Here is a 24,001-nt window from a genome sequence, read left to right as displayed (position 1 = left end):
TTCAGTTTCATCCTTTCTTGTTCTTCAGACCACTTGCACGGATATTTTGTGTGTTGATTAAGATGAGCATTCACTGCATTATAAATTAAAATTTTCCGTCTCTTAAGTCCAATTCAAATGTTCAGTTAACGTTGGCGAAAGCTCGCTGAGAACTTGCTTACAACTTATTAGAGCCGAGAAGACCCTGGAGATGAGGTTGCAGTCATCCACAAACTCTTCACCCCAATGGGCAAAAATACTGAGGAATTGATTAGATTTTCATATTTAGGCAGAAATTTTAATCATTTAAGAAAAACGACACAAAGTTGAACTTAGAAGACATGTTTCGGATATTTCAATACCCGCATAGTCAGTTCATGGATGTCAACAGGTTTGGGACTATATAAGTACACCAAAACAAATGAGTGTAATTACATCTAGTAGAATAATATATTAATGTAGATGTGGGGAAATTACGTAATACCTAGGGGAAACTACGAATACAAAATTCAAGTAACAAACAAAAAGATACTGGGTATTTCGGGAATCAAACGACAATACAATAATATTATAACAGTAATGCAAGGGGAACACAACAAAATTAAAGTGTAAGTGTTAAATCATAGTTAATCGAGGGACTGGTTATGAAACCTTAGAACTTTCAAAACCGAGTACAATGTTGTTGCAATCGATGTTGAATTGACCGTGACCCTGCACAATCTTTTGTTTTCGCTTCGCACGGGTTCGCACATTAGTTGCGCATAATTTAATCGAAGGATTTGATTGGTTATCTTCTCGAAAAAAGGCGTGTTTTGTGCAGGGTCAAGGCCAAAAATACGGACAAAAACATGAAACATAGGAACTTGTCCATTTTCACAACCATCTCCATGCATTAACTGTGGTTAAATTAGCATGTTTGAGTTTGTTAAACTTTGAGTTGTTTGTTATATAGTGCGGGTCGTTCCAATTCAATATGGAGGGCTTCCTTGATCTTAAGCTGGTAAGGAGTGTGAGCCGAAACTAAAATGGCAAAACAGCTACCCGAACATAAGTTCTTACACAACTCGGAGCCTCGTAGATTTCGATAGATATGGGAATCACGATCCGAAAGCAAATGTTTGCGAGTCCCAAAATGTCTGGTGGTTTCACTGACATAGCAGGTGTTTCAGCCTGCACATGTAAATTTGTATACAACCTGGGAACGCAACGCATTAGAGGTCGGGTCCTTCACGGTCATATTTCAGTTTTAACTTTTTAGGAGCTGAAGGCTAACCTTATGTCTACATCCTTAAAATATTTCTTGGCAAAGGTTTTTTTAATTTTGCGTTGTGCTAAAAGGGAAAAGGAACCAGTAAACGGTAATTTGAAAAAAAAATCGTTTGGTCGTTACATTAGAGTGGTCTTCCCGCGGGGTGACTGAAGTGAAGAGTTGTGCACTTTAAAAGGTATTGCTTTTTGGGTTTTTTTTGTTGTCTTTTTTTGGTGCTTTTGTTGTTGTTGTTTTTTTTTTTTATGGGTAATATTATACAAAGGGTGATTTCAGCTGCTACAACCAGTCACACGCGCCCCTCGACGACTTTTTACTCATCTTTCGAAACGTAATTTTGGTGGCCATCAATTAAATGAATTCGATTAGTTTCGAAAAACGCGTTGAGGGGCGCGTGTGACTGATAACCGCTGTAAAATTACCCTTTGTATAATATTGCCGATGGAAAACAGTTTTGCATCAAACTAGATGCTAATTGTTGGATGTTAGTGTGGATCGGAAACCACTCTATGTGTTCTTGATTTTGAAAGCCCTGTCCACTAATGTACGAATCAGGCCAATTTTATGTGAGAAAAGGTGTAAAGCCGAAAAAATTAGAAAGCAGACTTGTGTAAGTTTTCTTACAAAACACTAACTAGAAAACCAGGGTGACTTTTGTCAATACGTGTAGCATACTTTCCAGCCGGATTTAATCAAGTTCAATCACAAATCGTTCCCTTCCCTACTGAGTATGTTCGCAACCATACATAAGGTGGGTGGGGAGAATAAGCGTGAGCTCGGATACTGACAATAAGAACATCTAAAAAGGGTAATTGTTGGTTCCTCTGTTTTTCCATAGTGAACTTAATGTTGGCATGTTGTGAGTTGATATAAATTAAAAGAACTCAACTGTGAGTATCATTTTGGCTGTTGAATGATGAGCAAAACTTGTCATCCACATATACATCTGCGATAGAAAATTATCTCAAGACCGTTTTATTTTTCTGACCAATTTTCTCATGAAAAATCGCAATCGTTTCGGCTTCAAACTGATCGGCAATATTAACTACGGTACGAGTTTCGAACACTGGGAGATTCTTCAGTTGATGCGCAAGCAAATGCAAAGCATATAACAGGTTTTCGAAATCAACAGCAATGAATATTCTCTGTCAGCTTTAAGTTGGTGTTAGAAGCCATTCATCAATTCCTTCCTAAATTAAACCGTTTATCAAATTCGCTTTGTGAGTGGTGGAGCAAATCGCTTGCGTAGCTGGCGGGAATTTAAAGCACGCGCGTTTTTGAGACGCGGACGGCAACCGGAAGTTAGCTCTTTTCTCTTTTAACTTGTCTTTACACAACCACATTTACATTGCTAAGTATGCTTTTATCCATTAGAGATGATAAGTATAAAAATCTGGGAGACACCACTGTCCTGGCAGGCGAAATGTTCTCTTCCGGTTGCCGTCCGAGTATTTTATCGCGGGGTTATTGGCCGACAGTGGGCTGTGAGCAGCATGGAGAGGAGTTCAGTCGGAGCTTCTCCGTCTCGTGGCCAAAGAACGTGAAGTTACCAGTGCGTGTTTAAATAACCCGGCAATAAAATATCCTGGTAGGCAACAGAGCAAATTACTTTATGAGTTCAGCTCTTGTAATATGGCGACTGATGACTTCAGTTACGGGTTTTGAATTATTGTTAAAAGTTAATTCTCACATGATATGAGCCTACTTGGGCTTACCTAGTATTTCAAAGCGAGAATTGCCTAGAAGTTCAGCAGCACTAAAATGGTCTGAATGTTTTTTTCCCTATTGGAAAGCTAACCGAGTAGATTGTTAATAATAGGCAAAGAATAGCCGTTAATATGATAGCGCAAGGCAGCTGTGTTTTACAGCGAAAAAAAACTTCATGTTTCCGCAACCTTAAATATACATCAATAACAACGCTCAAGAGATGACCTCATTTTGAAAAGGCGCGGTGCTGATTGGTTTTCACCATATGCAAATCTTAGCCTTTCGAAAATTTTGAATTAATAAGACCTGTATATCGCTGATTTTCTCGATGACCATGAATTATTCTGAATGAATATTCCTTGCTCATTTTCCTCATGTGTGTATGACGTACGCTTTCTTGTTCACAGGTGAGCGGAAAATTAAAGCCCCAATGATTCCATGGCGGACGAGGCGAGAGATCTTTCAAACAAAGCAAGCTCAGAAAATAAGCTGCGAGCGACAGCGGTTTTACAACGCAAATATCGCTCTATGTCCACTTATGGGGAACAAGTTATCGACGACGCGAAGCGCTCCAACAAGGCCCTGTTTTGCCTGCCGGAGGATAATCCAGTCAGATATTACTGCAAAAAAATAGTCGAATCTAAGTATCCTTTTATATTACCAAAGCAAATTTAAAACTAAATATTCAGGAAATAATAATTCTCAGCTCGATCTTTCATCCCTAAGAAATTGTTATCAGGTTGTCCTTTTTATTCAATGCTTCAGACATGTATTTAACAATATCACATTGTGACTGGGTGATGCCTTATGGCGTAGTTGCTGCTATTTTTTCGTAATTTGCACGCATCGTTGACAATCTTCGAGCATCCAGTTCTTCGTCAAAAGGCGACGATCGACGATTTCAAAATGTTCTTGCTCTTTTGATAAAATGTTGACAAGATAGTCAGAGATTTCTCCGGCAGTGAACAGTTGAGCACTAAGTCCTAAGTTCGTGAATGATAGGTGATTAACTGCTGTATTTCCTGGAGAATTTTTTTCGGATTTCAAATTTTATTATATGTATATCACTAGTACTTTCTGGTTGTCATTTTTTAATCTGGAAACATTGGTCCTGATGAACCTAGCGTCTTTAAGAAGATCACACTTTGGATTTGAGCACATTTGTGTTTATTAAATACGAAAAATTGGTTTTTAAGATGGTGATTTTCCTTGACTCCTCTGCTAGAAAATTTGAATATTTTATTTTACTAACCATTGCCGCTAATTGCGTCGTTCTTATGTTGGAGGAACCGCTGCCTAAAGGAGACACGACAGATAGAAATAAAAAACTGGTATGGATAATTCTATTTCTTTTGTAGTTTAAGTATTTTAACGCTTGCGTACATTTTCAGCGTTTCAGTCGAGAGTCCATTTTAAAATTATATGGTCAGTAAAGTCAACTGTTTTAGACCTTTTTCACGGCGAGTTGCAAACACCTTAGATTTTAGAGATTTACGAAGCCAAAATATTGTTGCAACTTCAAGATTTTTAAATCAGTGTTTTTTTATGTTATTCCTTTAGTTAGTGCTCGATCTCTACTTTATTTGTTTCTTTTCTTTTAGGAAAAGTCTGAAATGTACTTTGTTATAATTTATTGCATCGAAGCTGCCACAAAAATTATAGCCAATGGTTTTGTTCTCCATAAAGATGCATATCTACGAAATGGCTGGAATATTTTGGATTTTGTGGTGGTTGTTGTCGGGTAAGCTTTTCATTGATATAATTGACAGTTTAATGTGCCTACTTCTACATTCATCCCTGTAGCTCTGTCATACGTGTCAAAACAGTCATCCCGACTTGCTATTTTTAGTAGGCGTTGAGTAACCAAGTAGACGATACCTGAATCAACACACAAAAAAGCTTTTGACATCCGGCTGAACTAAACTTACTGAAAACTAACTGAAAATGTGGTCATAAAACATAAAACATAAAGCATAAAACATAGTCGTTCACTTAAGACATTACAGACAACTACTGTATGGAAGAAAATTATTTGAAATTTTTGTGTCAAATTTTGTTATTAGTGCCTTCCCGGCACAGCTATACTGAAGAGAGTAGCTTAAAAAATCTTGGAGAAGATTTGTTGTAGCCTTAATTCAAAGAGAAATATATTTAGCTAGGCATCGATTGCAGTCTTAAATTTACCGTTGGAACTCGCATTAACGTTCCGTGGTTTTAAAATGTGTTTATATTTTCCTCTATCTTATGTCAGTGCATGTAAACGATAAACTTCAGTGAAAGTGAGATAAAGTTTTTGACTGGACGCTGAGTTATGCGACCGAGTCGCCGCTACGTTGCGCAATGAACAGGCAAAGCCGCTTTAAAGCCAGTATTTTTAACAAAAGCAAGTATTTCAATTTTCTTAACACCAAAAGAGCCTCAAATTGGAAAAAGCCGTGTCGTGACTTAATTTAATTCAACTAGCACAACTTGAATAACTCCCTTGAATCAGTTATCCAGACGGAGTCTTTTCCTAACTGAAAAAAAAAAAGATATCTTTGTGGATATTTTTTTGCATTAGTCACAGTGTAGCTTTCCTATCAATTAAGAGTGAGTTTGAAGTAAATGGAGATTGTTGTAGTTGGTAATGTCTTAAAAATGCGCATTTTTTACTAGTTCATAGGCAACAATGGTTTCACACTGAGTCCAAGAGAACAACTGCCTCCTCTTGTCCAGTAGTGATTCATATTCCCGATCGACGTCGGCGCCAATTATGTAAGACGAGACAGAAAATTCCTTTGTCATGTTCCGATAAAAAAAGACGAATTTCTGTTACTTTTATTTGTTCTACGCAAAGCAATCGGGTTTTTTTCTTGGGTAAAAAATCTAAAAGGCCAATGCCATTTTTGATTGAAGCTGATGTCACAAAACACTTTTTAATATTTCATCAGGTGAACTGACTAATTCTAAAAAATCATAATATCAAGAGCTGATATTAAATGCGTTGTATAGTAGTGACTCTGTCTTTTATTTCATTCTTAAAAAAATTAAACTAATCGTCATTGCCTGAAAATCAGCTGCAACGTTAGCTCTCGTATAACAGTGTTACTTTAGACACGAATGGAACTGAATCACACACGAGTGTTATCAAGAGAAAATGAGGGACCGTCCCTCATTTTCTCGTGGTGTTATTTATCAAACATAAATTGGGTGACATAGCTTAAAATGTCATAATAAAGTCGAATAATCACTGACTGAAAACCAGCTTACGTGACGATTACAAATAATTTGATATATTGTAGAGTGGTAGTAAGGCTAAAGATCTCTCCAGTTGTGTGACCAACGCAAATTAACTGGACGAACAATACCCAAATTTGTCAATGCACTGACTGTCATGAAATTTTCTCACATTCAGACGATGGAATTGCTTTGGCTATGTAATTTTACTGAGAAGAAATTTCACCCATCTTATGCAGTCTTTCGCAAAAGAAAGCAAACAATCAAACAATTGCAAAAAAAGGCAAGAGAAAAAGCATCATATTCCTCATATGTCTATTGAATTTTACAGCGCAGCGGTCAATTAAAAAGTGAATAGTGAAGCCGCTCAAGGGGAACGCATCGCGAATCTTTAAGCAAATAGAAAATTCAGCTGCCCAGTCGACAAATGTCTGTAAACTCTTTTTTCACATATACCCAAAAAAAGCGTTGATGGCAAAGGGACTATTATGGAGATTTGAAGTGATCCGTACACCTGCTCAGGCAAATTAATAAAGCAATTGTCAGAAAAATAACTTTGGACGACTTCAACTGGACTGGAAGAAAGTGAATAAGCTGTTATTAAATTCTTCGGGCGATAGAAGTGCATTGCTCTTCCAAGCAAGTTTGATGACTACTCGTTGAAACACGCAAGTCACTTTGTTAAGCTCATCTGCATGCTCCAGTCTCACTGATTGAAATTAGTGGACCACATTAATTATTTTCACGGCTGAACTCTCTACCCAGACATTCATCTCAAAATAGAACTGTTAGCATGTGTCTTAAAGGAGCAGTGTTCTGGGTTTGACATTAGGACTTTAAGATCTACGCCACGGCGACTGCGACGAAAACGTCATCTCAAAATATAACTTTGCATGCACTACCATAGATTTGCGTCGTACAGTGTGGGCGAGGTATCCTCAAAATAAATTAGTTGCGAACGGTTTTGGAGTAAGAACAGAGAATGAAAGATGAACGTTTATAGGTTCGCATTGTCGTCATTGACACAGTTGCGCAGAGTTAGTCCGGAGAAATATGTATTAAAATGCGTGCAGTACATGCAGCACGATAATTTTTCCTCCTTTAACCAAAGATATCGTTGTTTTGTGGCGTTCTCGTTGACGACTGCGTCGTAGGTGAATCGTCCATGCTTAAACCAGTTATTTGATTCACCGGAATACTGAATTGGTAACAGGTTTCGCCGTATTTAACAATTATTCACCGAAGTGGAGGTAAATGTCCACCACTTTCACCGACACTGAGGTGAATAGTTGTTTTAGTATACGTATATGCCACTCAAGTTGAATAGTCAGTGAAACGAAACGGGAAGCCATTTTGTTTTTTCTCCGTTTGCGCAGAGGTGAACAGAACTTGCTAAAACCTTCGAGATTCTTCTGGTTAGTGCGTGGCAAGAGCAAGAGGTCAACAGTTCGATCCTAGGTGACTTCAACGTCTGTTTCGACTTTCCACTGATCCCTGCAAAGGACCCACCGTCGGCTTCCATTGATACCGGCCTCGTAGCTGAAGGAACTACCGACGTTAAATAAAATAAAGTGACTCGAACTTCACCTTTTTTTACCTATGAGTCAAATAGTCAACTCGGCACTACACTCCTGGTTGATTGAGTACCGATCGACTTACAGAAAACTCGAACTCGTAGGCTAATTGTTAATTATTTTATACTAAAACCGTAGATAGTGTTGAAAGCACTCTGGTTGCCTCAAATTTCTCACGTTTTCCCTCGAAGATTCGCTCCCGGCCAAATATTCATTTTGCGGGCAATCTCTCAGCCGCGGACATTACATTTATCAGCCGACATACCAGCCGCCTGAAGGGGTTTATTTACTAAATACACGGTGCTAGTTTAATATCTAGTTTGACTTTGACTTAAATTAAGCTGTGTTAATTTATCGTCTTCCAATGTTCAATATTTTTTCTGATATTTAACATTTGTAGGAACTTTGAACAGCGAAGATATTATGATGTTTAATTAAGAGCTGGGGTAGAAAAAGTCAGAGTGTAAAAGCGTGTCAAGATTTCAATACATTTTTCTTTAACTCCTCGTAGACGAACAGGAAAAATTCACAGACAAATGTATTGTATACGTAAGTTCCCACCTAATTCAAAGTTAATTTTGCAGACGTCAAATATTAGAGTAGTCAGATTCGACATTGAAATCCTCCTCGAAACACTTGTTTTAATTTGCGAGCTGTTTGCTTGGTATCAAGTTGCCGTAATTTATGGTCAAAAAATAGTTTATTTCTTTTCATATGAGTCCCATACTCTCCGTCATAAACGGTATTGCCCTCAAATTCCCACCTGCCTTGAGTTTTAGCCAATCATAATACAGTGTTTGAGCATATGGTCCATTTAAGATAAGTAAAACAGTTTTTGTTTTCGAAAATCTTCCCTTGGCATCCGCTCGTTAATGCAAGTTCAAAAGGTTTATTTAATTAGCTTTCTAGAAAGAATTATATTACTCTTCTCAGTTGGGTGCGGCTAGAGAATCAACCGACACACATATTTGTAAAAATTCAATTTGAATGTATTCCATTTTCTAATTTTTCCAGTCTTTGGCATGCACCGTGTGTTTCTGGTAACGAGGAGGGAGTATAAATAATTTTTAGCATATATGAAATTTCATATACATTGAACTGCGGAATTATGAAGGAATGAAGGAACGATCGAACGAACGAGTGAAAGGGCGAACGAACAAGCGAACGAACGAACAAACGAACGAACGGGGAAAGGATGTTACTATTTAAATCATCAGAAGCATGAGTAATTCGGTAAGAATCTTCTCGGAAGGACTAAGGTCATCTAAGATTTTGGCAGTAAATTTGAGTGAAATGTTTTAGTACCTGAAACTTTCGTATCGCGATGAAAACCGCCTCAGTTTAAGATATCATGGTGGCATTTAAAAAGGCCTTTAAAAAGGCCATCGGAGAGACAAAGATCAGGTCTTGAATTCGGCGGATAAGTTCTCAAACCCAAACTTTTTCTGTTAGTAGCATTTGCAGGTTAAGAATCCAAATAGATACTATTAACAGACACCTAAGGATTGCATAAGATCCATGACAGAGGTGCAGAAACCACTTTATTTAAAGTGCTATTGTGATAAAAAAAATCACTTGCCTGTTATCCAAAGGCAGTTTGCTTTAAGTGCAAGTTTTGGGTTTCACGGTCCTACATTATCCCTTTCAAGACTGACCGATTGGACCTCAGAGGATTGGATTGAAGTTAAGATGACGTCAAAGACTCACTAGCTTCAAATTGCAGCGTGAAAACGCATCTTATCATACATGCAACATGCACGAGTTTAAAGGTGCTGTTACACTGTAAAATGTTTCGTGCAACTTGTCTCTCAATGTTTTCGCGACATTGTGGCGGGGCAAGTTGCACGGAACATTTCACAGTGTAATATACCCTGCAAGGGCCAAAATCGTTGCAAGACAAGTTGCACGAAAAGTAGAACTTTAAGTTAATTCTACTTTCGGCAACGGCTCTTGCAACTTGTCTCGCAACGATTTTGGCCTTTGCAGGGTACACTGTGAAATGTTTCGTGCAACTTGTCTCGCCACAATGTCGCCAAGACATTGAAAGCTCGCAACTCCCGTGCTACATATTGATTTAGGCGCGTGCACACGCATTGCATTTTTAAACAAGTCAGTCTTTGACGTCATCTTATCCTCGATCCAGCTCTCTCAAGATTTAAAAGTAAGTAATGGCGGGCCATTAATTAGGAAAATTCCACTCAAAATAAACAGACGTCTTTTTTAAATGAAGGCTAAAACTTCGGTCACTTGGTGTTCAGTTAACGTAGTTTTGAAATACAAAGAAAATGTAGAATTGATTTTTGCTCATAGTGGCTCTTTAAACTACTGAAAAATGCCCATAGGCTGCACATGCAACATTATGGAGGGTACCTTTACCATCTATAGTTGCATTTGAAAATATTTAGGCACATATACCGTATTCATAAATGGCGGTCGAGAAAAATAATATTCTTTTGTCTTTATGCTAATCATCATCACAAGCCTCACTTTGGAGCAAAATTTCTTTTGAATTTTGTCCGTGCAAACGAGGCTAGTGAGGATGATTAGTATAAGGACAAAAGAATAATTACCTAGCCGACATTTGAGAATACGGTCTTTGACTCTGTAGAACCCGAAGACCAACGGAACACATTGTCCATTCACTATCCATCCTCAACCAGCTATACGTTGCAGGCATTGACTGAGAAGACTTAGATTCGTTTCTATCGAATGATGCACAAGGTGTCGAATCAGATGTGCGTATGTTTCGCCGGTAATGAGTCTGTATGCGACGCTATTGTTTTGTTGTTGTTTTTTTTTTTTTTGTAACTTATGCCTACAATGGGGAACTAGTTACTTAGCGACTGGCGAAAGGACAACTGAAAAAATACCTTTACCATATTAGATGCATTCCCTCTCCACAAGTCTTATATGCTCGGATTCGGTCGCGTTCGTAAAGGTTCTTAATTCTTGAGCTCACAGATCCCACTCTTCAAAGATTTGGGGCTGCATGGGGCTAGTGTGGCGGGAAAATTAATCCACTGCTTTATAGTTCTAGGTAAAAAGCTATATTGAAGAAATAGGTTCTCTTTTCTTGGGGACTTTTAAAGGATTCGGCGTGACTATTTCTAGAGTTTCTCGTAAGTGGTATAAGTTCTTTAGAAAGATCAACTTCAACTAGCTTATTTACATTTTTGTATAACATGATTAATCTTTGGTCTGCTCGTCGCTGCTTGAGATTGCGTCAGCCAAGCTCATCAAGCATGGTAGTAACACTTGCTTCGCGTCTGAAGTTGTTACAAACAAAGCGGACTGCCCTTCTCTGTACCATCTCAAGATTATTTTGGTTCTCTAGGGTGAAAGGATCCCATATAAAAGACGCATACTCGATTTGTGGTCGAAGAAGAGTCTTGCATGCATTAGCTTCGATGTGTTTCTGATGAATTTGTAGGTCTCGTCTAAGAAAACCTATGGATGAATTAGCTGTCTTGACTATAGAGCATATTGTTCGTTCCAAGACAGCTTATGGTGTACAGTGACGCCAAGACATTTAACTGCATCTTTTTTCCTTAAGGATCAGTGGCTGTGTGAGATGTAATCAAGGACAAGGGGCTTCCTACACCGTGTGATTCGTAGCACATTACACTTCTCCGGCTGGAAAGACATCTGTGATCTATTTTTCCATTCTTCAAGAAGTTTAAGATCTTTTTGTAAGATGGCAGCATCGGTTTCGTTAGTCACAGCCATATACACAATAGTGTCATCTGCAAATAGTTGAACTTTGGACTGTTGTTTAGCTGGGAGATCATTTATATATACTAAAAATAGTATAGGCGCAATCAGGGATCCTTGAGGTACACCGCTTGTTACTCGGGAACCCAAGAGGACATTTCCCCTTTACATACTATGTTGTCGTTGATGCAAGAAACTCTCTTTCCATCGATTGATAGAACTTTTGATTGCCACATTCTCTGAGCTTGCGTATTAACGTCTTATGGGGTGCCTTATCAATGGCCTTCGCAAAGTCCATAAGTATAACGTCTGTTTGCTTATTGTCGCTTATTGTTTACTACTTAGAGTAAGATTCGAACGTACGACCTCCCTTACACCACGGTCGGATACTCTTCCTATTGAGTCATTAAAATGCCTAGAGAGCTTGGTCGTTTATCCAAATGTTAATTAACATTATGCTGATTTAGCAACAGAACGGGAACGTCAGTGGCGACGTGGCGCGCGGCAAAACTACCAATGAGAATTTAGAATAGAGAAGACAAGAGTGGAGTCTATTCTATTCAATTCTATTCTGAATTCTCATTGGCGTTTTTTCTGCGCGCGCCGTCGCCACTGACGTTCCCGTTGAGCCTGCGTCGGATACAAGACGGTAAATAGTCAACGAGGCCCGTAGCGCAAAGTTGGCTATTACCAATCTCGTATCCAACAAGGGCGAATGGAATAATTGTTTATTAAATTCTCAACCGTCGGTTTTGCTAAATTTTATTTGAGTTTAAGAAACGACCGGAAAGTGCTGTGACTTCCGGTCGCCAAAAATTTTATGCTGAGCGACGTTTGCCGCATTCATTTCCATATAAGGTCAAACGCAGGTATAATGGCTGGTAACCGAGATCCAGTAAACCAATGAGAAAGCTAGAATTGCATTATCATTATTCCGAGACAAGAGTGATGTTGAAGTTGGGGAGAAGCAAGGGGACACCTCGTGGCGCTTATATATTGAAATCCACGTGCATCCAATTAGGGGCACTTTTGGACATAGAGTGGTTTTCAATTGAGTGTCGAAAGTAATCAGTGATTTACTTTGGTTTTGCATTACTTCACTCAGTGATTGGTTGAAAGTTCTCGCACCACTTTTTCAACCAATCAGAAGTTAAACCCAAACCAATCGTGGCTCGCGCGTGCACATTTTCCCGCGCTTTGTGTCGGCTACGTGTAATTACTTCGAGTTTTGATTGGTTCACTGGATTGTCCCTGTCCTTTTTGATTCGCTAAAGTGATTACTTTGATTTTGGTTTTACCACACTCATTTGAAAACCGCTCTATGTGCGCTGTTTGGAGGACTCTGCTATTTCAGTTTTCCTTTTGCCCGTCATCGAGAAACTAGTTTCCCATCCTCCCAACGGGCTCATTACATCTTCAATATCAATAGTTGCTTAGAACTGATATATGTTTAATTCGGTTTGTCTATTCCCCTTCATATGCATATTGCTGGGAAATGACGTGATATATGATGACATTTCACAGTCAACTTTAAAATTACAGCTAAATCTGACGGAGAAAGTGCAGTTACAGCGCAGTTACATCGTGAATTCTGAGAAATCTCTCAACCAGACTTTTCAGGCTTTCATTTTCTTTTTAGGTTGGTTGGCATGATCTCTGGGATTAAACGCAGTAGCATCCAACAGTCTGAATCACTCAGAGTTCTGCGAGCTGTTAGGGTTTTGCGACCACTCAAAATAATATCTGGAATACCAAGTGAGTTTTCGCTGTATTCTCTGTATAAAATGTTAGTTATGATCATCGTCGTTCGTCTTTCGTCATAAAGGAAATTTCATCAATAAAACTTCATTTTTAAAATTCAATCAATAAAACTGGAATCACAAAAACAGTAAAGGTATTGCAAATTTGTCTATCGTCCTTCGGAAACAACATGACTTAACATAATTACGTTATAAAAAAATGACACCTTTTATCATGTGCCTCCTTTAAATAAAGTTCTGTTTTTGCTGGATTTCTCATTTCGTTTGTTTTCTGGGATTTCAAAAATAGCTAAATAATAATAAAGATGACCAGAAACCCATGACTAGGAGCGTACGGTTTCATTGCATTGGTGGAACGGCGTTTTCCTCGAAACCGGGGACAGCTATTCATAGGGATATGTCGCAGAGTTAGAGTTAAATGTCCAAAATCCTGAATTCAAGATTTTGGAAGCCAACATTCATAAAAGCTAACCTTAGGCCTAAAAACTTTTTTTTAGGCCTAATTAGGCCTAAGGTTAGCTTTAATACATGTTTAGGATACTTTACGTATTTTTGTATTTCTGAATTAAGGATTTAGGCCTTGAATTTGGAATCTTAACTGTAACTCTAACATCATAACATTACTCTGAAAATAACTATATTGCTAGTCAACCTCCTCGAAACCAGACCTTTCCAGGTAATCACGAGTCTCGCATGAGAAATTATTACCAATGGGATCGAGAATGGTCCCTCGTGCAAGTAAAATCTTATTTAAGAGAAAAAAAAACAAAAAAGGCAAGATGACACACAGCCTTGCTGAGCCTCAGAAGAGGTACCATAACTGTAAGCACCCCATTAAGACACAGCTACACATACAAGAAATGTGGTAAGCTAGGTTGGGAACAGCAAAACTGTTCTCCGACGGCAAGCGTGTGGGAAGGTGGATCACAATAAGAGATCGGTGTGTCACGTAAAAATATTAATCAACAATGAAAGCAAGGTGACACACGCTAACACCAACCCAGTGTGGTCCCCGGTGTGGCCAACACATCACGCATGCGCACTACCATTTACCCCTAAAGCCGGCAGCTTCACATGCCATACATGTGGTAAGCTGGGTTGGGAACAGCAAAACTGTTCTCCCACGGCAAGCGTGTAGGAAGGTGGATCACAATAAGAGATCGGTGTGCTGATGAGGCCACCGCAGCAAGACCGGATTGTGTCCGTCCTTTTTGATTCGCTAATCCTAACCCTAACCCTAACCCTAAAACCCTGAATTCAAGATTTTGGAAGGCCTAAATCCTTAATTCAGAAATACAAAAATACATAAAGTATCCTAAACATGCATTAAAGCTAACCTTAGGCCTAATTAGGCTTAAACAAAAGTTTTTAGGCCTAAGGTTAGCTTTTATGAATGTTGGCTTCCAAAAATCTTGAATTCAGGATTTTGGAAAGTTAACTCTAACTCTACGACATATCCCTATGAATAGCTGACCCCGGTTTCGAGGAAAACGCCGTTCCACCAATGCAATGAAACCTTACGCTCCTAGTCATGGGTTCCTGGTCATCTTTACGATTATTTAGCTAGTTTTGAAATCCCAGAAAACAAACGAAATGAGAAATCCAGCAAAAACGGAACTTTATTTAAAGGAGGCACTTGATAAAAGGTGTCATTTTTTTTATACGTAATTATGTTAAGTCATGTTGTTTCCGAAGGACGATAGACAAATTTGCAATACCTTTACTGTTTTTGTGATTCCAGTTTTATTGATGAAATTTTTTTATTTTACTTTTACTGATTAAACGCTTCTTTGATTAAGTGTTTTCATTTGCGTTTTATGTGACTGTGGAATCAAACCGAGCCATGCACTCACTGCGAGACTTTTTTTCCTCTTGTAGGCCTTCAAGTTGTCATGAAGTCAATAGCAAGAGCTATGATTCCTCTTCTTCAAATTTTATTTTTGATTATATTTGTAATCGTCATCTACGCCATTGTAGGATTAGAACTTCTTCGAGGAAAATTTCATTACACGTGCTACAACATAGAATCAGGTAAGATCGAATTCTACAATTCAGAAGTCACGATTGATTTATGGGTCTCTTTTCTTTCACCTAAAAGTCTTCCATAACATGGATCATTGCTTGTGTTCTAAACTTTCTCGGCCTCTAAAAACTGTCTTATTCAATCGCTAAATGCAAGCTTTTCTAGTAACAATGAAATTATCGGAATCGACCTCTTAAAAACTGATTTCCCTACTATGATGTCACTTGTTCGTTCACTGATCTGGTCTGACCTTATCAGTTACTAGGCCAGGAAAAGCGATATTCATTGACAGAACTCTTGTAGGATATCAACGACGTTAACATGTCGAGTAGTGCATGAGAAGAAGGTTTTTCCTTGGTTTTTTTGTGTGGAGAAACTTTAGTAACGATGTCCATTTTCTAAGCAATGCTGTCCCGCCTGAATGCGTTGCTATGAATTCACAGCTCTTTCTTTACGAGATTGCGTGGATTAGGGATAAATGTAAAAAGGTCGCTTGAATTAACAAAAACTCATATTTCTGGAGGCCAATAGCAGACGTGTACATCTTCTTTACATGTGATCACTGCGTTTTCGAAGTAAGATGATAGTGGCGCTGTAAATTTCCCTTTCGTAAACTGTCGTTGCCATTTCTCAGAACGGGCGTTGCCATTTGCAACGGTCGATGCCATTTATAACGGTCGACTACACGCTTCACTTCAACAAAAAATTAAAAGAAACAAACTAAGAAAAAATATTAACAAAAATTAAGACAAAAAAGGAAAAAAACATTTACAAAAAGAAAAACTGGAGGAAAAAAAGAGTCCGAAATTTTCAAGACTCGAACTCGGGTTCTTAGCCCTCACCCTAAACAGAACCCTAACCCGAACCCTAACTCATATGACCAGTGAGACACAACTCCCAGTAACCGCAACCCTTTGAGTTCTTTGACGTCCTTTTTAGTGTAATTCAGAGCTAAGAAATGGCATCGACCGTTTCAAATGCCAACGACCGTTCTGAGAAATGGCAACGACCGTTTACGAAAGGGAAATAAGCAGCGACGCTAGACGCACACAATAGCTTTTCAAGTTAATCTCAAGCCCAGCATAACTAATGATCCCCTTTTGCGTCGAGAATACAATGGAGGGCAGCTCTTTGCTTTGCACTTTATATTAACGAGAAATGAATTTTAGCCTTTGGCTGGAAAGGCAATATAAATTCCGTCTAAAAATAGACTCAGTTTTTGACATCGTCGAGTACGTTGCAAGCTCGCGATTGTAGAGTTTTGTTTTGCATCAAACACATCGAACTTTGTAAAAATATGTAAAGAGGATCGAAGAGGTTTGTGTGACTGGAAGGGGCATCCAATCCATTCTAAGATCTCTTGTTTGATTTTATGATTTTGACGGCGGCGACTTGAGCTCAAATTGGAGGTCAAAAATCTATTCCAAACGAGTTAAGTCATAAGTCAAGGTCAATAGAATAATTATTTATGTGGATCGCTATTAATTTTATCCATTTCAGGAAAACTCAACTCCACATTTGTTACCCCCCGCGTGTGCGACCCGCGCAGTCAGTTGGGGAAAGTCAGAGGAAGACCATGCGATAGTAAAGACAACTGTACTAGCAATTCCACCGTCTGGAATGGACCACATAATGGGATAACGACGTTTGATAACATTTTCCTGTCAATGTTAACGGTATTTCAGTGTATTACAATGGAAGGATGGACAGATATTATGTATCATGTGAGTCAAAAAATCGCAGAGGTGAAATTAAGAAATCACCTGCCGACGATATGCACAATTTGTATCCTGATAACAGAAGCTTTTTTTTTCCCTTCATATATCTTGTTGCTTCTTAGTGGAGCAGGGTAAGAGCACAGGCTTCCCACCAATGTGGCCCAGGTTAGACTCCCAGACTTGGCGTCACACGTGGGTCGAGTTTCTTGGTTTTCTACTCTGCTCCGAAAGGTTATTTTTCGGATACTCCGCTTTTCCATTCTCCACAAAGACCAGGAATGTTTGGTTTCCTTCTACGGTACAGTAGACTGTTCACAGTCCCCTATTTTCCCGTCTGAGGTTTGCAAGTCCTTTTGACATTATGAAGACAACTGCCAGTTTCCTGATTCGAATGCTCATGAATTAAAATGACAACTTTGACGTAAAAAAAAAAACTCACCTATACTGAAAACACAATATTTTGAATACAGAATCGAACAACTAATTTTCATGAGAAAAAGGTGAATTATGTGCTTGTTGTTTAATTTATATCCAAGTGATCTGTAGATTTGTGTAACGTTTCGTGATATTAACCATCTATTCCAATTCTCCTTTTTCAGAGTTACGATGCTCGTGATTACACCTACCGTATTATTACGTCCGTCGTGTACATATCTTTAATCATCATTGGTTCTTTCTTTATGCTCAATTTAGTACTTGGTGTTTTAAGCGGGTAAGACTACTATCAAAAGTATACAATAAGTATATAATTACATAAGGGTATTGGTGCGGTGAGATACTGAACGATTTGAATGCGGATTCCCCGAGCTCAAGTCCCATTCTGATAGCAATCCGGCGATAGTCCCGGATGTCGCTCCGTCTACTTCCTTTTTCCAGCTGGATTTCTTGGCGACTTAAGCACAAGCGCTAGCATAAGAGCGCTTAAGCCTGGTTTTCACTAGCGACGCAAGCTTGAGCACAAGCACAAGCACAAGCACAAGCACAAGCAGCTTATGCTAGTGAAAACGAACGTCGACATAAGCATCAAAATCAACCACGGCAATCGCCATTTTGTTCAAATGCTCAGACGCAGGGAATCTAGAACAAGGAAAAGGATCAAAATTGATCCTTGTACTTGTGCTTGCGCTTGTGCGCATGCTTGCGTCAACCCGGTTTTCACGGTAAAATAAGCGCTCTTATGCTTGCGCTTGTGCTAGCGTCGCTAGTGAAAACCAGGATTTATTTCACCGTGAAACCGGGGTTGGCGAAATCATAATCATAAGCGCAAGCACAAACACAGGGATCTTTTTTTTTCCTTTTCCATGTGCTTGCGCTTATTCTTGCGTTCGCTTGCGTCGTGGGAAAACGAAGCGCAGAATAACCACAAGGAAATTTGCGACGTGTGTCCAATTAAAGCGCTCGTTCCAGATTCCCTGCGTCGAACCATTTGAACAAAAAAGGTCTTAAAGTAGTTTAAAAGGCCTCAGAAGAAGGCAAACTATGGCATATTTACAAATGACTGCATGATGCTGTGAAGTCGGTTAAACTAAAGAAAATGATGACTTAGAGGGAGTGCGAATGCTTCTTGCAGCTATATAGAAGACTCTCAAAAATTCAAAGAACTGATGACCAGAATGCGTCGAGGAGATGTTAAGTGTTTTTTGAAGTAGAGTTAAGGGACTTAAGCCGGTTGAAAATCTTGGGGTTCGTGAGACAAGTGACGTTTTATAGTATACCATTGTTTGGAAAGCGGAAAACGAGACAACGCAACATTTGTTGGTCGAGCAGAATATCTTGATTAATTGTTTAAAAGAAAGTTTTTAGTGCTACACTTAAACGTGAAAAACATAGAAAACCCCACAAAGGAACTTACATTGGTTTTGTCTATGACGTATGTCACAGCCAGGACGTTGGATTTCGAAGACCAGATTTCAGTTATTATGCCTTTGTGGCTGCTTTGAGGAGCAAGGGTGGCTCAGTCGGTTAAGGCGCGGCCTTGGTGCATAAGGTCCCGAGTTCGTTCCCCGGATCTCACATCCTTGTTTCGACTTCTTTCCTTTCAATGCAGCCTAAGGCCCGTTTCAAACGTCGAACTTTTCACGTACCGAATCTAATGCAAATGAGAAAAATCTATTGTTTTCGCTCATTTACATTAGATTCGGCACATGAAAAGTTCGACGTTTGAAACGGGCCTGAGTAGCTTTAAATACCCTTAAAACGGAACACTGATGGAAAGAGGGGGGTAAAATGAGCGCACCGTCCGCTTCCTGTGAGAATACCCTCTGGAGGGTAAAGGAATTACCAACGTTAAATAAGGTGTATCTTTACCTTTTAGGCTCGCAAGATAACTGCACTCCTACTGAATCTTTTGCAATGCAAATTTCATTAGCTTATATTTTTTCTGTGTCTAATTATAACATTTGGTGTAGTATTCTAGTTTTTAATTTTCAGAAAACTGTTAGCCATTTCAGAATTCTCTAGCCTTAGTGCAAATAGTCTTCCTGAAAACTGACTGTTGCTTCAACTTTCCTTAATATCTCCTAAGTCACAGTCTTGTTATTAGTAAGAAACGCATATTTCACACCAAGCATAGCCCATCTTAATTTTAACGCATAATATTTTTGGATTACAGGGAGTTTGCAAAAGAACGAGAGCGAGTTGAAAATCGGCGAACATTTTTCAAGTTCCGTAGTCAAGAGAAGTTAGAAAGACAAGTGTCTTCTTATTCTGAATGGATTGGAAGAGCGGGTAAGAATATTAACCATTTGTTTTAATAAAATCACGTTTAAAGGGAGGGTTTCACGTCTCTGCGCATGCGCGTTTGCAAACCCTCATGTCAGCCCCTTTAATAGGCCAGTTTCGTATTATAACGGTTGGACTGGATCTAGCATGAAATGGAGGCTAATGCGGGCTAATTAATTTTCATTTGAAAAGATTTGTCCGCATTAGCCTCTATTTCATGCTAGATCCAGTCCAACCGTGAGAATTTGAAAATGGTCTATTCCATTGTTATTGAAACGATCGAAAGCACTCATACAGGAATCGGAAACAATGCCATAGGTGTGGAATTACTCATTGGAATTACTTTTGCAATCATTTCCTTTGTGTTATGAACCTACTGCATGTTAATACATAACTCGTGCGTAGAATAAAATGTTCGACCCGTACGATAAATTCGATGGTTGAGACTAAATTTGATATTTTCTGTGTAATCCGCTGTATCTTCCACCAAATTTGGGTCTCAGTAATTTAGTGTACATGCTTCAGTACTTTCTGTGATTTTACGATTATCGCCTGATTCAGTAAGAACTGCAAAATTTACTACTGGTGTCGCCAAAGTTTAGACATGCGCAAAACGGAGAAACTGCCCCTTTGAGGCTTTTGACTATTTCTTAGTTCATTGTAAGACCTTGAGTGTTGGTCGCACCAATGAGAAAAGATACTTGGCAATATAAATGTGGTTGTGAGAACACATGTTAAAAGGGAAAACAACTCACTTCCGGTTGCCGTCCGCGTCTCAAAAACACGCGTGCTTAAGCTCCCTATTTTTGAAGAACTACCACACCCTTGTCATATTAAGGTTGAAATAGTCACTACTGGCAAAGTGATTGCAATCACGCAAATTTCTATTGTCAGATGACGTTCCCGTTGCCGTCGCCGTCGTCTTTGCTTAAGTTCCTTATTATTGTTTTGTGATGTCCTCGTTTACGACCTCGTCGTAGATATGTATAAAAGTCGCCAAACATTTGGGAGAAAATGAAAATTTATCCTCAAGTGGTGACGTTCTTCATCCAAACCTCAAATTTGGCTATTTCACCTTGTTGCTATGGATACGACGGCAAAGAAATGGACGTGCACGTGCACGTGCAGTGCATACAAAGCTATTGTTTTTGCCACCTTAATATGAAAATTTGTGACGTTCCGGTTGCCGTCGTTGCTTAAAAGAGGAAAAATAATCGTGCATCCCTGCACGTGCAGAACGCATTTTAGCAAATATTCTTGCTGCACTCTGCGCAACAACGACGTGAAATCACCACATTTGAGGTTTTGACGACAACGGGAGTGTACAAATTAAATGTGAATCTGCAATTGTCTATTTTTGCTCTGAAACGGCTCGTACCAATTTATTTTTAGGATACTTCGCCCAAAGTTTACGACGTGAACGAAATGGACTAATCGCGAAAAACTTATGCCGCATGTAACCATATTCGTTTGAAAACGCAAGTTTTTTTCTCCGTTTTAAAAAAAATTCGTGTCCACAATTAGCGTTTTCTCGTCGTTTTTACCCCGTCCACACGTATACGATGAGTCGATTTGAAAGCGATATATTTTTAACGATAAGCTGACTGCGCATGCTTGACGTATGAGTATTCGCTATTACTTAACGCTTTTACGATAACTATTTGCATGACGGCTAGAAAGAGTTCCCACAAAGCCCTAATATGTCCAGGTCTAACCCCAAATCGTCGAGGGCTCAGCGGGCAACCACCAAGTCGTTTCAACCTTCCGCCTCTTTACACCGGTAGCGAAAGGTTGGCGCCTTCTGAAATAGTCAGCTTGAAGAAATAGCAAAGCTAAATTTGCTTTGAAACTGGTTTGAGATAAGCCCAAGTATTATAGCCAAGACAGTGAAGCGCCTATCCGCCATCTTGAATAAGTTTACAATATTGTGCGCTGAGTGTATTAGAACTGATAATGTGACGTCACCGTTTTCGAAAAGTTCTGTTTTCGTCTGTCCACAAGTACACTCGAAAATAGCGTTTTCAAAAAGTTCCACTCTGGAGAGCATTTTTGAAAAGTTTCGTTTTCAGTGATGGCTTTCGTGGGATCATCTTGTGGACGCTAGCCGTATCCCTAAAGAAAAAGCTGCGTTTTCAAATGAAAACGGATACGTGTGGACGAGGCCTTACGATCGTGCAAAGTTATATTTTGAAGTGACGTTTTCGTCGACGTCTCCTTCTTAGATCTTAAAGTCACTTTAAGCCAGAACCTACGACATCAGAACTTTGTGCCCTACTCTTTGCAACGCGACTAGTCCGTCATGATAGGTACTTTAAAAGTCCCTGGCAAAATTATGTGGGAAAGAGGTAAATTATAGCAAAGGACTTCTGGTTTGTCTTCCTTTTTCCAGAAAACCAGAAAGAAAGTTTAATCATTTGCAGATGATTACAAAGGCAGCATTTACTTTTCAGTTATTCTAAAGACCATGAGAGGTGGTCGGGCCGGAGTTGAGCCAACAACCTCTGCATAAGTGCGATGCTCTGTCCATTGACAGAACCGGTGGGCGGTACCACTTTGTACTGAGTTCTTAGAGAGCTTAAGATTCTAGGACGAGAACGACAACGAGTACGAGATTTTCTCATAGAACAACAGTGAGCGTCATTTTGGCGGGAAAAACGTAATACCGTCGTCATTTTAGTACGAGGTTTAGCAAAAATGTCGTCGTGTCAAAACAAGCCACCAACAAGGTAGCAGTTTTGGCACTTGTCAATCAGGAAAAGGCTCAGTTACCAGCAATAAGAATAACTGAGCAACCTATGCTGCTAACAAAGAGTAAGATTAATCCTCCGGGTTATGATAAACTATCTTGAGTATTTTCTCTAAAAACGGGCAGTCAAATCTCGTACTCGTTCTCGTCCTCGTCCTAGAATCTAAAGGTCCCTATCATCATTGTTGTTCTTTCATTTCAGAGGATATTTTATTAAGAGAGGAGAGGGAGAGGCATGGAGTGGGAGGAGGTAAGTGTTTTCTGCACCTTTAGTTTACATCATTTATTTATTTGATTTTAATTATTTATGCTTTCAGTCTACATAATCTATTCGCCGCTTAAGCATGGCTATCTCCTTTGCCGGCGCTCAGTTGGCGGTTGGCGAAGACAATAAAATTGTTTTTAACACCCTATTGTCGTGTTTAAAACAGAGCCGGAACAGGACAAATAGTTTTTTTGGTACACAAAATACAAGTAACTCACAACTCCTCATCAATTCCCACTGACAAGGGGTTAACGTTCGAAACGTCTTCTCATAAATCTTTTGCGGTGATTAATTAACAACTAATTAATAATTATAATTTCCTTTATCAACGGGGCCAGTTATCAACCAACCAAATTTAACCGGCGGCCAAATTTTCGTGTATAATTCCCCTCCGATGCACTGAGCACCACCCTGAATACCAGAGGCAATTTTGTGTGTTGTTGTTGTTTTGTTTTGTTTTTGTTGTTGTTTTTGTTTTATTCGAATTTCGGGGGCTATCTCGGCGAAGCTTCGCCCTGATAGTGTCTGGTACCAAAGGTAATGCAACAGTTTCTTTAGAAACTGACTCCTTTATTCTTGATATGGAAATAGCACCGAATGCTAATCTATTTTTCTGATTAAAGGGGGTCCGAGAGATCCTTTGAAGAAGCGCTACAGCGTGACAGATTCGATAATGCATCTGATTGAGGATGGAGATCTCAGAAAATATCTCAGAAATAAGTCAGATAATTTGACTGAAAGGTATTTTATCGTAGATTAAATGTTTATACTTTTCTTGCGCTCGATATATCCAAGTGATCTGGTGACGTTTTTTGGAGGCCTGGGAAGAAGAATTTTAACGCCGTATCCCACAACCGCGCGCGGCCTTAGGTTTTGTTTCCAAATTTCCGGCAGTATTTCCATCACCAAAACTCAACAGATCATTCCGTGTCTCCCACATTTTCTGTTACTGAATGAACATTCAAGTGGAAACCGCCGAGATCTAACCTAACCTCTGCCATGTTGAATTTGGAAATAACATTCAAGGCCGCGCACGGTTGTGGGATACGGTGTTAAAATTTTTCTCCACAGTCCTCCGAATTACGTCACCAGATCACCTGGATACCTTTGTGACCTTTTATAACTAGATTCTTGGGAGAGCCTAAGTTCGAAAAATGAAAGACCAAGGAACTAATATAAACAAAAAATAAATAGTCCCAGCCAGCAAAAGGCTGAGCAGTCGGTTACTTTTCCTTTCGAAGCCGAAAAGCGGCATTGACCGGCCAGAAAAAGACCGAACAACGAAGCGCACAAAATCAGTCGCGCTGTCTTCCA

The 24,001-nt window shown here is 39.3% G+C and overlaps 1 protein-coding gene across 6 annotated transcripts in view; it reads left to right on the top strand.

The window, feature by feature from the left end:
* LOC138004840 (voltage-dependent calcium channel type A subunit alpha-1-like) overlaps positions 1–24,001 on the top strand; it is a 114,884-nt gene that overhangs the window by 25,532 nt on the left and 65,351 nt on the right. For 3 of the 6 annotated variants that reach the window (XR_011123804.1, XM_068851182.1, XM_068851186.1), the window contains exons 1-10: positions 3,309–3,597; positions 4,179–4,284; positions 4,555–4,694; positions 13,094–13,209; positions 15,093–15,245; positions 16,738–16,961; positions 17,555–17,667; positions 19,567–19,682; positions 22,625–22,672; positions 23,311–23,428. Coding sequence is in view for 5 of the 6 variants with exons in the window: in XM_068851182.1 (XP_068707283.1) it covers positions 3,392–3,597; positions 4,179–4,284; positions 4,555–4,694; positions 13,094–13,209; positions 15,093–15,245; positions 16,738–16,961; positions 17,555–17,667; positions 19,567–19,682; positions 22,625–22,672; positions 23,311–23,428 (1,340 nt within the window). In the remaining variant the exon portion in view is untranslated. Of the gene's footprint in view, positions 1–1,405; positions 1,425–3,308; positions 3,598–4,178; positions 4,285–4,554; positions 4,695–13,093; positions 13,210–15,092; positions 15,246–16,737; positions 16,962–17,554; positions 17,668–19,566; positions 19,683–22,624; positions 22,673–23,310; positions 23,429–24,001 lie in introns of those variants that run through there. The other 3 variants (XM_068851179.1, XM_068851178.1, XM_068851181.1) reach the window with 2 other exon arrangements.

This window comes from Montipora foliosa, chromosome 1 (genome assembly GCF_036669935.1).
Source record: "Montipora foliosa isolate CH-2021 chromosome 1, ASM3666993v2, whole genome shotgun sequence".
NCBI classification, from domain to species: Eukaryota; Metazoa; Cnidaria; class Anthozoa; order Scleractinia; family Acroporidae; genus Montipora; species Montipora foliosa.
This window is presented reverse-complemented; position numbering and strand designations above follow the sequence as displayed.